The sequence below is a fragment of the Anomaloglossus baeobatrachus genome, chromosome 4, assembly GCF_048569485.1.
Source record: "Anomaloglossus baeobatrachus isolate aAnoBae1 chromosome 4, aAnoBae1.hap1, whole genome shotgun sequence".
Taxonomy (NCBI): domain Eukaryota; kingdom Metazoa; phylum Chordata; class Amphibia; order Anura; family Aromobatidae; genus Anomaloglossus; species Anomaloglossus baeobatrachus.
This window is the reverse complement of record NC_134356.1, coordinates 126,917,925-126,930,820: the sequence shown is the minus strand read 5'-3', so window position 1 is coordinate 126,930,820 and position 12,896 is coordinate 126,917,925. Positions and strand designations below refer to the sequence as shown.

The 12,896-nt window shown below is 40.3% G+C and overlaps 1 protein-coding gene across 1 annotated transcript in view; it reads right to left on the bottom strand.

Moving 5' to 3' along the window:
- Positions 1–2,540: 2,540 nt before the first annotated feature.
- Positions 2,541–12,896, bottom strand: part of LOC142303289 (organic cation/carnitine transporter 2-like) — an 82,858-nt gene continuing 72,502 nt past the window's right edge. Inside the window, exon 10 of the mRNA XM_075344537.1 lies at positions 2,541–11,717. Within this exon, the coding sequence (XP_075200652.1) occupies positions 11,630–11,717 (88 nt within the window). The 3' untranslated portion in view covers positions 2,541–11,629. The remainder of the gene's footprint in view (positions 11,718–12,896) is intronic.

Sequence of the window (12,896 nt, the reverse complement as noted above, 5' to 3'; positions counted from 1 at the left end):
CTTTTATGATAAAGTGTGTTTTTGTTTATCTGCAATGTTAGCTTAAGCTTCTTAGCTTTATCATCATGAGCTCAAGTCTAAGGGGTACTTCACACACAGCGAGATCACTACTGAGATCGCTGCTGAGTCACGGTTTTTGTGACCTCATTAGCGATCTCGCTGTGTGTGACACTGAGCAGCGATCTGGCCCCTGCTGTGAGATCGCTGCTCGTTACACACAGCCCTGGTTCGTTTTTTTATTGTTGCTATCCTGCTGATAAGCACACATCGCTGTGTGTGACAGCGAGAGAGCAACAATCCTGAATGTGCAGGGAGCAGGAGCCGATGTCTGACAGCCTGCGGTAAGCTGTAACTAAGGTAAACATCGGATAACCAAGGTGGTTACCCGATATTTACCTTCATTACCAGCCTCCGCAGCTCTCACGCTGCCAGTGCCGGCTCCTGCTCCCTGCACACGCTAAGCTAAGCGGTGTGCGCTGGTAACTAAGGTAAACATCGGGTAACCATACCCGATGTTTACCTTAGTTACCAGTGTCCGCAGCTTCCAGACGCCGGCTCCGTGCAAGCGCAGCATCGCTTGCACGTCGCTGCTGGCTGGGGGCTGGTCACTGGTGAGATCTGCCTGTTTGACAGCTCACCAGCAACCATGTAGCGACGCAGCAACGATCCTGACCAGGTCAGATCGCTGGTCGGATCGCTGCTGCATCGCTAAAGTGTGACGGTACCCTAACTCCATCCCCTTCTGTGATAGAAAGCTTCTGGATGAGATAGCAAAAACCTGCTGACAGATTCCCATTAAGAATGAATGGAATGACAGTGCACATGATTTACCACTGCTCTATTCACACGGGTCTTTTCAGGTCCCCAGTTTTTGGATTTGGTGAAGGTCCCAGCGGTTGGACCCCCAGAGATCAGGAAGTTATCCTCTAAAAAAGAATAGGGAATAACTTTCCAACTTGAGACTACCCCTTTAAATCTCCTAAAATTCCCACAATACTGTGGAGAATGCTGTGGGTCTGCTGCGAACTCTCAGCAAAATCCACATGCAGAAAGTTGTGGGAAAAAAGCCCCACAGGGACTGGAGAAATCCCCAGCAGATTGCTGCAATATTTTGTGTAGATTTGTAGCAGATTTCCCTGTGTGAGGGTTTTTGCAGTCACACACATTTCTTCATCAGATCTGCTGCTTGTGAATATACATAGTTTAATGTTCATTTACTGCAAGAAAATTCTACAGCGGGTTTAAAGTGTTTACAGGCTTGAGAACTTTGGCCGGGTCACTCTGAAAGCGTGCCAGTATCTTGTTTTTGTACATACTTTGGCTGAGCGAGCTGGTGTGGTCTTCCAGCATTTTTACTGTAATTTCCTGCGTGGTGCGAGCAGAGCGCGGTTTCACAATGCAGCTTCTTTCTGCACATTTCTTAATCACCTAAATATTTCTCTTTTTTTATAATTGACCTTTTCATCTAGCCATTTTATAGGAAGCCTAAATTAAAACTTGGGGTCATTTCAGGGAAGGCATCATTGCATTCTGTACTGTTTAACCATAGCAATCATTCCATTTATGCTTTCTGTCTGCAATGTCTGCTTCCCTTCCTATTTAACGTCTTGCTTGTCTTACCAATTGATGAGTGCACAACTCCTGTACTTTCCCTGGGATATTGCAGCTCATTTTACAATTACAAAAAACATGCAAACCCTCTTAGGGTTTTCCAGGTATATATATATATATATATATATATATATATATATATTTTTTTTTTTTTAAATTATTATTATATTTTATAAATGTTTCCTGTTCAATTTGAATGATTATATTCATGCAGTTACAGAATATTGGATGAGGAATATTTTCTTCAGTTTATTTACTTCCCTACATGTAAGCTAGGGTGTGCTGATTGCGATGGTTTTCTCTCCCTTTATTGTAAAATACATTGCGGCTTTGTGGTGTGGCACAGGATATGCCATCATTTGCACCCCAGTGACATGACAACACACAAAATCAGGAGGTGGCAAAGTCCTGGCCTTGTAGATAAACCGCCTGGAAAGTCAGTGTGCTGCATAGTTTTTCGTCACTGCTCCAGTCCCATGGCGCCATCTTGTGCCCGTAACTTCTGACTGTCTAGAGGCCACAAGCTCCCAATGCTAACCTATGAGAGCCAGAACGAGGCTCTCAGACTTGTATTGAGTTATGACCCCAGCGCATTTCAAGAAACACTAGAGCCCCCAACAGGTGACAAATCACCGAAGACCGTTTGGAGTGACACTGGAAACAGATAAAGCCGGCGGCATGTGAGTATAAGAACGGGCGTAGGAGACTTGCATTTAATGTACCACTCCAGTGGTGAGATTAAAAAAAAAAAAAAAAAAACTCTAGAATGGTGCTTTAAGTTTAATGATTATTCTGGCATTCAAATTCGTCTGTAAAGAATGTTGGCAGTCTGTCATTTTTGATATGCGGTCCAAGAAAATGCAAAATCAGGTTGGCAACCCTGTGCCCATATATATCAGCAATAAGTTCAGACACACGCAGCCGTTTTTATATTACTTTATTTTCACTTTATGTATTTAATCTATTTGCATCCAAAAATATGATGTTTTGAAATAATCAATCACAATTTTATTCATACAAAATGATTTTATGACAAAATGTCTAAATCACAATACAAGTTATATGTAGAAATAAGAACACCTATTTTACAGACATTTTGCATTGTTGTGCTCATATACATTTCAAGTAAGAAAGTCTGAAGAATATTTCAAATAAATACGTCCGACACTGAGTAATATATTGAGTCTTCACTTCACAACTCAGATCGGGCAGTTGTGCATACTGAACAGCTTCCAACATTTCATATTTAGTATAAAGGCAAACTAAGGAAAGCTCACACCGCCAAGAATACATGAAATCTGGAAACGTTTTAATGGGCAAATACTGAACAATGACCCGAACGGCATGTTCATTATTCAGAATTTGGATAAACAGAGCACATTTCCATAGTTCGTGTGTCCAAGCGCCAAATCAAACAAGCACAGGACTAAAGCCATCTTATTCTGATTATTTTCCTTTACAGGATAGGATCAGTCTTGCTGCAGTTTATTTGTCCTTCAGTGGCTTCCCATAGCAACAGACTACACACGGCATTGTGCAACATTAAGCAGGTAGTCTGTTGCTATGGAGCCGGAACACAGTGTAGGAAATTTTCATGAACCTGAACCTACTCATTTACATTTTCTGTCATATAATAGTGCTTTTTCTTCACCCCGGATTTTACATTCAGTTGAGGTAACTTTTTCAAAAAACACAGCAGGATTCACCATTATACTGGAGATACATTTTTACTCTGCTACTTCACAACCAAGTGATACTCCATTACATTGACACCAGCATTGTGGCCTCTGGGTAGAACGGAAACTCTGCTGGGTTAGCCAGACTTCAAATACCAGCAAACAGAAATGTGAACAGAGCTTTAAAAGAACATGACAATATCACGACAGTCCACTCACTACAAAGTGAAAACCAATCTAGGTGCTGATCCTTTTGAGAATTTAGCATAAAGCGCGGGTGTGCAATTGATTGACATTTTGTAAGTCTTAGTAAGTGAAAAACAAAATACTAAGCAAATGCAACATCTGCTTTGTAGAAATGCAGCTTTATACTTAGTACTTCATACTATGTGCAATGTAAAAGATGAACAACAATTTTAAAAACATATATTCTCTTAATCTTGCAATGTAATAGCTCAAACTGCTTGATTCCAGAGGCAGCTGGGGTTCTTATACAAGAAGAATGTGTGCGTCCTCTACTTTAGGCACTAATCTTTACTGGATCAGTGATACTATCTATATAGGTGGAGATCACCCTACTGGGAACCCCACTGATCGCCAGAAAGAGGCAGTTTTCTCACCATAAGAATGGAGCGGCAACCATAGGTCCATTCATTCTCTAGAAGACTGCCAGAGGGCTGTATTCAACTATCTACAACAGCCACTTTCTAACTGGTCAATCGCTTAATATGTTCCTCAAGGATCCTTAAAAAAATAAATAAATAAAACCTATTAGTGGCAAACCCATAACTGTCCCAGAATATTGTGTAAGTTGCTATTTTAGGAATGGTTTTAAAAATCGTGTGAAGAAAAAAGTCCATGTGATGGGTAAGGTAAGATGTTCTAGGATATCAAACTTTCTAGCTATAACCAAGGTATCTCCAGTGCATCATGGTTTCCATGTTTTTATGTTAAGACATACCACACAAAGTAGATGTAGGACTGATGAAAGGGGATTCACTCGCTACTTTACCTGGAAAAATAACTCAAACTTCTAAAAGGGACGGTCAACTGTACTAACATTTGGACTGTACATACTTTGGTTCACGAAAAATGAGAGTGCAATGTACATCAGCGACAAGAAACATTCTGGCACAGGGTGGCCTCACCAACTTGTCACCCCGAAAATAGTCTCCACTACTGCACGCCTTTCTGCGTGTTGGTAGTTTGTGTGGTGCTTGTATTTCACTCCTGACAAATTCCTTCAGCATTGTACATGGAAATCTTCCAAACCTTCATCAATCAGCTGGATGATGAAAATCTTAGAATAAGCCATTTCCAACAGGATGGTGCAACGTGTCACTCATCGATTGTCAGAACGAAAGAGATTGAAGCCTTGTTTGATGACAGAGTAATTTACAAGGGAGTGTGGCCACCAAAATTGCCTGATTTAGCACCTCCCAATTTTTTTCCTTTGTGGCTATTTGAAAAGTCGACTGTACATTATCAAGCCACGAACATTACAGGCACTATGAGAAAACATACAGGAACAAATTCAGGCTATGACCCCAGATGTACTGCGGAATACATTCAACAATATGGAACGGCATGTGCAGGCGTGCTTGTATGTAGGCTGTGGACATTTTCAACACTGGGTTTAAAACATCGGTTTCTCATGAACCAAAGTACGTACATTTCCGTTTAAAATACGATTGTTTGATCCACAGTGTATAAAGGTTCTCGGCTGCACATGTCCTGTTCATTGTGCTGCCAAGAATGATGATTTCCTATGAACGAGTCTATTGCTATAGTTATTAGTGTGGTGATTGGCCGCCTGTTTAGGCTGGCCAAATATTGGAAACACCTGATAATTAGCCAATGAAATGCAACTATAAGCTGGCTTCACAATGCACAATTATAGTGAAAGAATGTTCCTGTTCCTAGGAACAGAAAAATTATCATTTGTCTGGTGAAATGATTTTTAAGCCCTCGGCAGCGCATTGCCCTGTACAAACAAGACCTGCTCTGCCTATAAACACAGCACTATCTAAGACCGATTGTTCTGTGCACACGGGCAGCATAGTCTGCCTGTTTAAACAGGCTAATAATTGATTATTAAACAGGTAGCTCATCATCTGGCCATTTACGGTAATGCCAGAAGTAGGGCAATGTAAAACCGCCCTTAGAAGTTACTGTATCCTTACTTATCACTTAAAATGCAGTTGAATCTTGGCAATTGCTTCCTGTTATTATCCATTTCAAATCAAGAGGCAGATTTTTTTTTTTTTTATGCATTAATAAAATAACTGAAAAAACATCTGGCCCCAATAATCATATCTGCATCTGTGAATAGCAGTACCAGCTTTTTATTTATCTTGTCTGTTCTTTTCAAAATAACATCCGCCAAACACTTCATATTGCTGTTGTCAGTAGCTATCTTGCCCGACTCATTATATATATATATATATATATATTATATATATACACACACACACATACATACACACATACACAGTTATATATATATATATATATATTACACACACACACACACGTACAGTATATATATATATATACATCTTTAAAGCACTCCCTCTGCCAAGCACTTTTGTGTTCTCAGACATCTCCCACGACAGCTTATCTTAGAGAACAAAAACATCAGCAGTCCAAAATGGGACATTCTGAATCTTTATCACCCCTGGCATCCTCTGTCTGGGGGTAGAGTCAGGGGAGAGTTTGGAGATTTGGAGAGTTTGAATGATGTTGCTGTATTGTGATCTTAAAAAGGTGAGATTTTGGTGGCATTGACCAATCTACTGTGCCATAACTCACCCTCAAAAGTAGATGTAAAATAAAAAAATGATCAGGCATAAAGCATTTAAGCATAGGCAATTCCTTTTTTCCTCATGGAGAATAAGTTGCGATCAGAAATGTCTCCTCAATGAAAATATATGAACACTTGGCCAAGTTGTGTGTGCAGGTTTATTGAGGCTCGAGGGGGGGGGGGATGTTTGGCCACTTTTAGGCTCTGTTCACACTAGGCCATTACGGTAACTTTAGAACCAATTTCAAGCCATTCCCTATTGAACGTACTAGTCTTGCCATTAGAGTTACTGGAACATCTAGCCGAAAGCTCATGACGCCAGGGTGAGCAGAGCCTAAAAAAGGTATTCACCGTTCATATTTTCCATTTTAATATGCTAATACTATAAATAGATGCAATAGTCAAGCACAAGAGTAAATGATAATGTGCAAGACACAAACCACAATGCCATGACAAGCATCTTTCATTTAGTGTCAAAATATACTTCATTCAGCAAAAATTAAATAGTTACTTTAAACAATAAATCACCTTGGAATGGGTTATTGTGTGAGAGAAAATTATACAATGGACCTTTCCAGAAATTCAGAATGTTCCTACAACTAGGACTTACTTCAAACGACTGTCTTGCTTCTATGTATAGAGAGCCATTACCGCAAAACTGAATCATACCATAACTTTATAAGGAGCCATTAGCATTTCTAGTACCTTTGACAGCAAGAATAGAGCTGCTTACTTCTCTATTCTTACCATCAAAAATACTGGACAGGCCAATGGAAACCCTAGTGTGAAAAAAAGTGGTGACAAGTGAAAAAACATTACATGGAAATGTGATGACAACACTAGATTAATAAGAAATATCATAATGAGACATGTAAAAAAAACAATTAAATGAATATACATCAGCTACTGAATGACACATAGAAGATCTGTTATCAATAATTTATATATAAATTAGACACTATGTAGATCTATGACAAATATACAGTAGAACGTCTCTGGGCACTAATAGATAATCTAGTAATGTAATGTAAATTATAATGCCCTCTTCATACAAGATTTGGGGTTCTAAGTTTCTATTAAGCCTTCTGGTATATTTGACTGAGGTAATAGGATTTTTTGTCAAAATTTTGATACTGGAAGTCCTGTAAAACTCCATGATCTCTTCATTAAAGTCAATCAGAGTCTGTTTAAACGCACAAGAAAATGGAAGACATGATGCTAGTGTGGACACAGCTTAAAAGTGAAACATACACTGCATACATCTCATTTATGTTTCTAGAATACACATAGCAGATCAAACAATAAAGACATATTGTCATTGCTGTCACGGAGAGTCTAGCCAACTCCTGACCAAAGCAGGCGTGAAAAAGACATATTTTAAACCTGCAAAACTAGTTAAGCCTGAATGGATTCTTAGAGGGGACATAAAAGTGGAAGAACAGATAGCAAAGTTATAGATTGAAGTGTATGCAGGTTATCATTCTTCAATGGATGAAAAACATAAAATTGGCATAAAATTGGTTAAAAGGGAACCTGGCATATCACTTTATCTGGCAGGAATTCACACTTGTCTAAAGGGTGCTTTACACGCTGCGACATCGCTAACAATATATCGTCGGGGTCACGTCGTTAGTGACGCACATTCGACGCCGTTAGCGACATCGCAGCGTGTGACAGCTAGGAGCGATGATCAACGATCGCAAAAGCGTCAAAAATCGTTGATCGTTGACACGTCGCTCCTTTTCATATCGTTGCTGTTGCAGGTACGATGTTGTTAGTTGTTCCTGCGGCACCACACATCGCTACGTGTGACACTGCAGGAACGACGAACATCTACCTGCGTCCACCGGAAAAGAAGGAAGGAAGGAGGTGAGCGGGATATTCTGCCCACTCATCTCCGCCCCTCTGCTTCTATTGGATGGCTGCCGTGTGACGTCGCTGTGACGCCGCACGGACCGCCCCCTTAGAAAGGAGGCGGTTCGCCGGCAACAGCGACATCGCTAGGCAGGTAAGTCCATGTGATGGGTGTTAGCGATGTTGTGCGCCACGGGCAGCGATTTGCCCGTGTCGCACAACCGATGGGGGCGGGTACCCTCGCTAGCGGTATCGATACCGATATCGCAGCGTGTAAAGTGCCCTTTAGTCCACAAACTTGACCAACCTAATCACTGAACAGCGAAGAAAAAAAAAATGCAACTTTTGTTGAAACTCCTCATCTTTTTTAACATTTTTGCCTGTTGCCAGTTAATGGTTAAAGGATGCTTAGCAGGTCTATCCCCATTTAAAACACACAAGCTCAGCTGGATGTGGGTTGGGGAGGTTAAATAAGCAATTGGCTGAAAGTGATCTAAAATGTAAGATTTCCTTCATAAAACATTACTTCTTCTAATATGTAGTAAACGCTAAGGACAGGAGAGAGCTTTGTGTGGCTGAAGTGTTTCGCTCTCAGAGGACGTATTTATCTTACAGGCGACTTTGACAGACATAGAAAGATCTCGGTAATCAGATATTGAAGATGCAAATAAAAATTATAGTAGAAAGTAGCAGAACATTTAATTATACATACGAGTGGATATAAAGGTGAAATGTCTTCAAGAAAAGCCAAGGTGACTTTTTGTTTCTTATCAGAAGGAGATAAACATCTAGAGAGAGGTCAGTGGCTTGTACTAATGCAAATTTTCATTTTTGGGTAACTGTAGCTAATAGAATAAAGAATTTATTATTAAAGATGTTTGCCTCTGACCAACCATTTTAAGAGAGCCTGAGAGCTTTGCACATAGATACAGACTAAAGATCTTACTGTAGCAGCTGCCATGGTCTAGATAATAATGCCGTGGAAGACACAAGAGGTCATATAAGCAAGGCAGCCATTTGGTAGCATATTCGTCATTTACTATGACTCTGTAATCAGAGGATTGGAGTCATTACTGACACTATTAAAAACTGGTTTAGAAGAAAAAGTAAAAACAAGACTAACTGACAGCAGACAAGCAATGGCCGTGCAGCAGACTGAGGAACCAACTCTGACAATGGAGATCCTAGGGAACCTGTCTACTGATACTACTACTACTACTACTACTGATACTACTACTACTACTACTACTGATACTACTACTACTGATACTACTACTACTACTGATACTACTACTACTACTACTACTACTACTACTACTACTACTACTACTACTACTACTACTACTACTACTACTACTACTACTACTACTACTACTACTACTACTACTACTACTACTACTACTACTACTACTACTACTACTACTACTACTACTACTACTACTACTACTAACTGAAGCCGGGCTGGTTGATTGCAGCCAGGTATAGTATGCTCTGAAATGCTCCGGCGTTTCAGAAAAAATATACCGGGCCGGGACCCATAACTAGAGAGGAGATTAGTCTAGCTCTTTGCAGCAGGTGATTGACAGATCTCTCGCTATGTACACACGGGAGAAAGAACGATCATCTAGTGTCGTTCAGGGAAGAACGGGATGGGGAAGCTGGACGCTGGACTTGCCTCATCTCTTCCTATATTCCCTGGCCGGCTTTTTATACTGTAGTATATTGTCTCTGAAACACTGGAGCATTAGAGCATTAGAGGGAACACTATACCTGGTTGCAATGATTTATGCTGCTCATAGTTCAAGCAACATGTATCTCATGACAGATTCCACTTAAAGGAAAAGACATGCATGAAAAATGATGTACGTTAGCTTTGGACTACACTATTTAGCAAAATTGGCTTTTTAGACATTTTACAATTGTACAATCCATATACAGTTAGATGGATTTTCTTAACATGTGTCCTAGAGAACTGCAAGTTAATGGAGGGGAACACCATTCAGTATCTTCATCTGCTGGTCAGAGTACAGAATGGTGTCTAAGGGTTCAGTTCCACTTGCGTACTGCACTGACGAGTGCAATCCGATAAAACAAACATCGGACTGCTCTCACTCTAGTGCAAAACTGTCGTGCAGTGTCCATCTGTGATTGATTTCTCGTGGAATGAATCGCAGCATGCTGCGTTTGGCAGCGAGTCTCAGCTCACGCACCCCCATACAAGTCTATGGGAGCGTGTGAAACATCGTACTGCACTCGCATTTAATACAATATACGCAGAGACAGGCAGCGGACAAGATGGGGAGAAGGTGTTCCCCCCCCTCTTCTCCGCAGCTGTGACCCGATCGCAAGATCGTACCACAGTCACATGACCCTCGACTGACACTCACAGCAGAGGGTGATTAGCATATCGCTTCTGATGCTCTTGCATTGGAAGCTATGCGCAAGTGGAACCATACCCTAAGAGTGTCTCTCGCTCTGGAGGACGTGTCCTGTCCTGCACTGACTTGAGAACTGTGTAATGCTTCATGTCCCCTGGGGTGGCGCTGCAGTTTCACTAAACACACACTTCTAGGTTTCTCAAAATATTACAGCTGACTGCTGGGGGTCTTAGCAAGGGAAGCTTTGTGGTCAGCTTTGATCATGGAAACTTTCTAATTAATAGAGACAATCCCTTTACGAATTCTACTGTCCCACACTCCCAGCAAGGAATTATCCCATGCTGCACCCAAACATATAATGGGCTCAGATGATGTCTCACAACAAGGTTTCTGCCAGTGTAGAAGATCCCCAGATGATAGGAGCATACATTAAATGAGTAGCTAGCCATCACCTATTCATATTTCTAGTTGTCACTATAGTGTTGCGACACCTTGTGACATTCCTATAGTTGTTGATTACTATTTTTTTGCATGTGTGAATTTCTGCTAAAAATACATATTATAAAGTTGGTAGATCAGGTGCCATCTGCTTGAGGAGACACAGAGGTGATTCTCAGTAGCTTCAAATAAAAAGTTACCAACAGATTTAGCTTCATGGTGCTTATAAAAATAATGAGCTGAAGTCCAAGGGAAGAAATGTGGAATAGTACGAAGTGCCATCTAAAAATTAACAGGACATAGCAGAAGAATGTCCTTTTTACACCACATAAGGAATAAGGCTCAGTCAGATTACTCTTTAGGATTTCCTTGAACCATTGCTTTGGAGACCAGGGTTTTATATTGTGACAGTTTCCAAACAGATTGTTTATGAAGTCCCAAGTATTACCATTTTGTAAGTAAATCCTTAGAGGGTATTGGAATGGAGATAAATTAATATATCTGTACTAAAAGACATAGAAAGGTGACTGTAGTGTCCTTGGCAAATATACATAGCAAATAAATAAAACACATCATCATATTTACAGAAACACCATAGAAAACTACTGCTCAGAAATGTATTACCAGTGGTGGAACTTTAATATCTGCAATATGCCCCTATTGTTGTCTCTTCAGTGAGTGGTCATCACAGCGCCTCTCTCGGATTTATTGGAGGTCCTGATGGTCCAATCCTTTTCAGTGGACGACAGGCCAAATCAGTGACTGGCTTCAGCATGACTTGATCACATAAGTCCTACATACTGAATAGTCTGTAAAATGAAGGGCATTTTGTCTGTAGATCTGGGATGAAATGAAGGGGTCTCTGAGATCTATAATGCAGTATTTGAAAGAACCTTCAGTTTTCCATTCTGCTTCTGAAACTTCAATCCTTTTTTAATTCCTTTCTTATATTTGAATCTGTAAAGAGGGAAATAAGAATATATATTATGGACTTGGTATGTCTCTCTCATAAATGTAGTTCGTTGTTATGATGACTCATGAGGTCAAGCTAATGGATTCTGATAAAAGTGAGGTACTACAGAGATTTGGAGCACTACTGTTAGATTTGCCAATGTCTGATTCTTTTTCATGGTAGAAATTATAAGAAGGGAAGAGGAGAAGACGAGTGAGTGACAAACTGGGAAAGTATAGGGGATCTGGGAAAAGGGTGGGAAGATGTGCAAGATTACATATTTGCAAATCTACAAAGAAAATAGAGGAGCATTTGAAAAAAAATTAGTTGGAGAAAGCAGATATTCAAGAAAATATCATTATTGCATTTTGTGAGTTTTACTAGGGTCTGCCTGGAAATAAAAGTGAATGAAAGTTCCCCCGTCAGACTATCAGTAAGGAGTCTGAGAATTTCTTACTATACACACACATGGTGAGGAGTCAGGTCAGGACGGCAGGAAATCGTCCTTAACAAGTTGGCATCCTGACGTTACACTTCACATAACGATTTGTAGAACGCCAGGATCTTACAACAGAAGGCCAACATTTGTTCTGTGCCATATATCCGGTCTTCATTTAGCCCCCTATCTTAATGGAGACTGAAAAGGGGCAACCTTTATTGTGACATCAGTAGAAAATATTTTCTCCTTTTTGCTGGTAATGTTTGGTGTTTAAACGTTAGGACCATTTTCAGGTCACCATAAAAGAGTTTCAGCCAGAGTACTTAAGACCATACATTTCTTATTCTGCGTTTCTTTGCAGAGGCAGACCGACTGCAATTCATGATCTCAATACGCTTCCCTCAAAGTTTTGTGTCCAGGGTTGAATAGAATGCATGAAACAACTTTTGATAGACTATGACACTTTTTTCAAGAGGAAAAAAAAAAAAGCAAAAAAGCACAAGCTACTGTATGTGATCAATTAAATCAGATACAAAAGAGGTATTATGATTAGAGGTGAGCGAACCCATGGAAGTTCAGTTTGGCACGTGCAGCTGGACTTTATGTAAGGTTTGGTTTGGGACCCGGAGTTGACCTGAACCCCAAAGGAAGTCACTAATTGAGTAGTGATGGGCGAAAGCCCCAATGTTTGGGATCGGGAGCCTCGCCCGAACATTTTGTAAAGTTTGTGTTCGGGGTCTGAGAT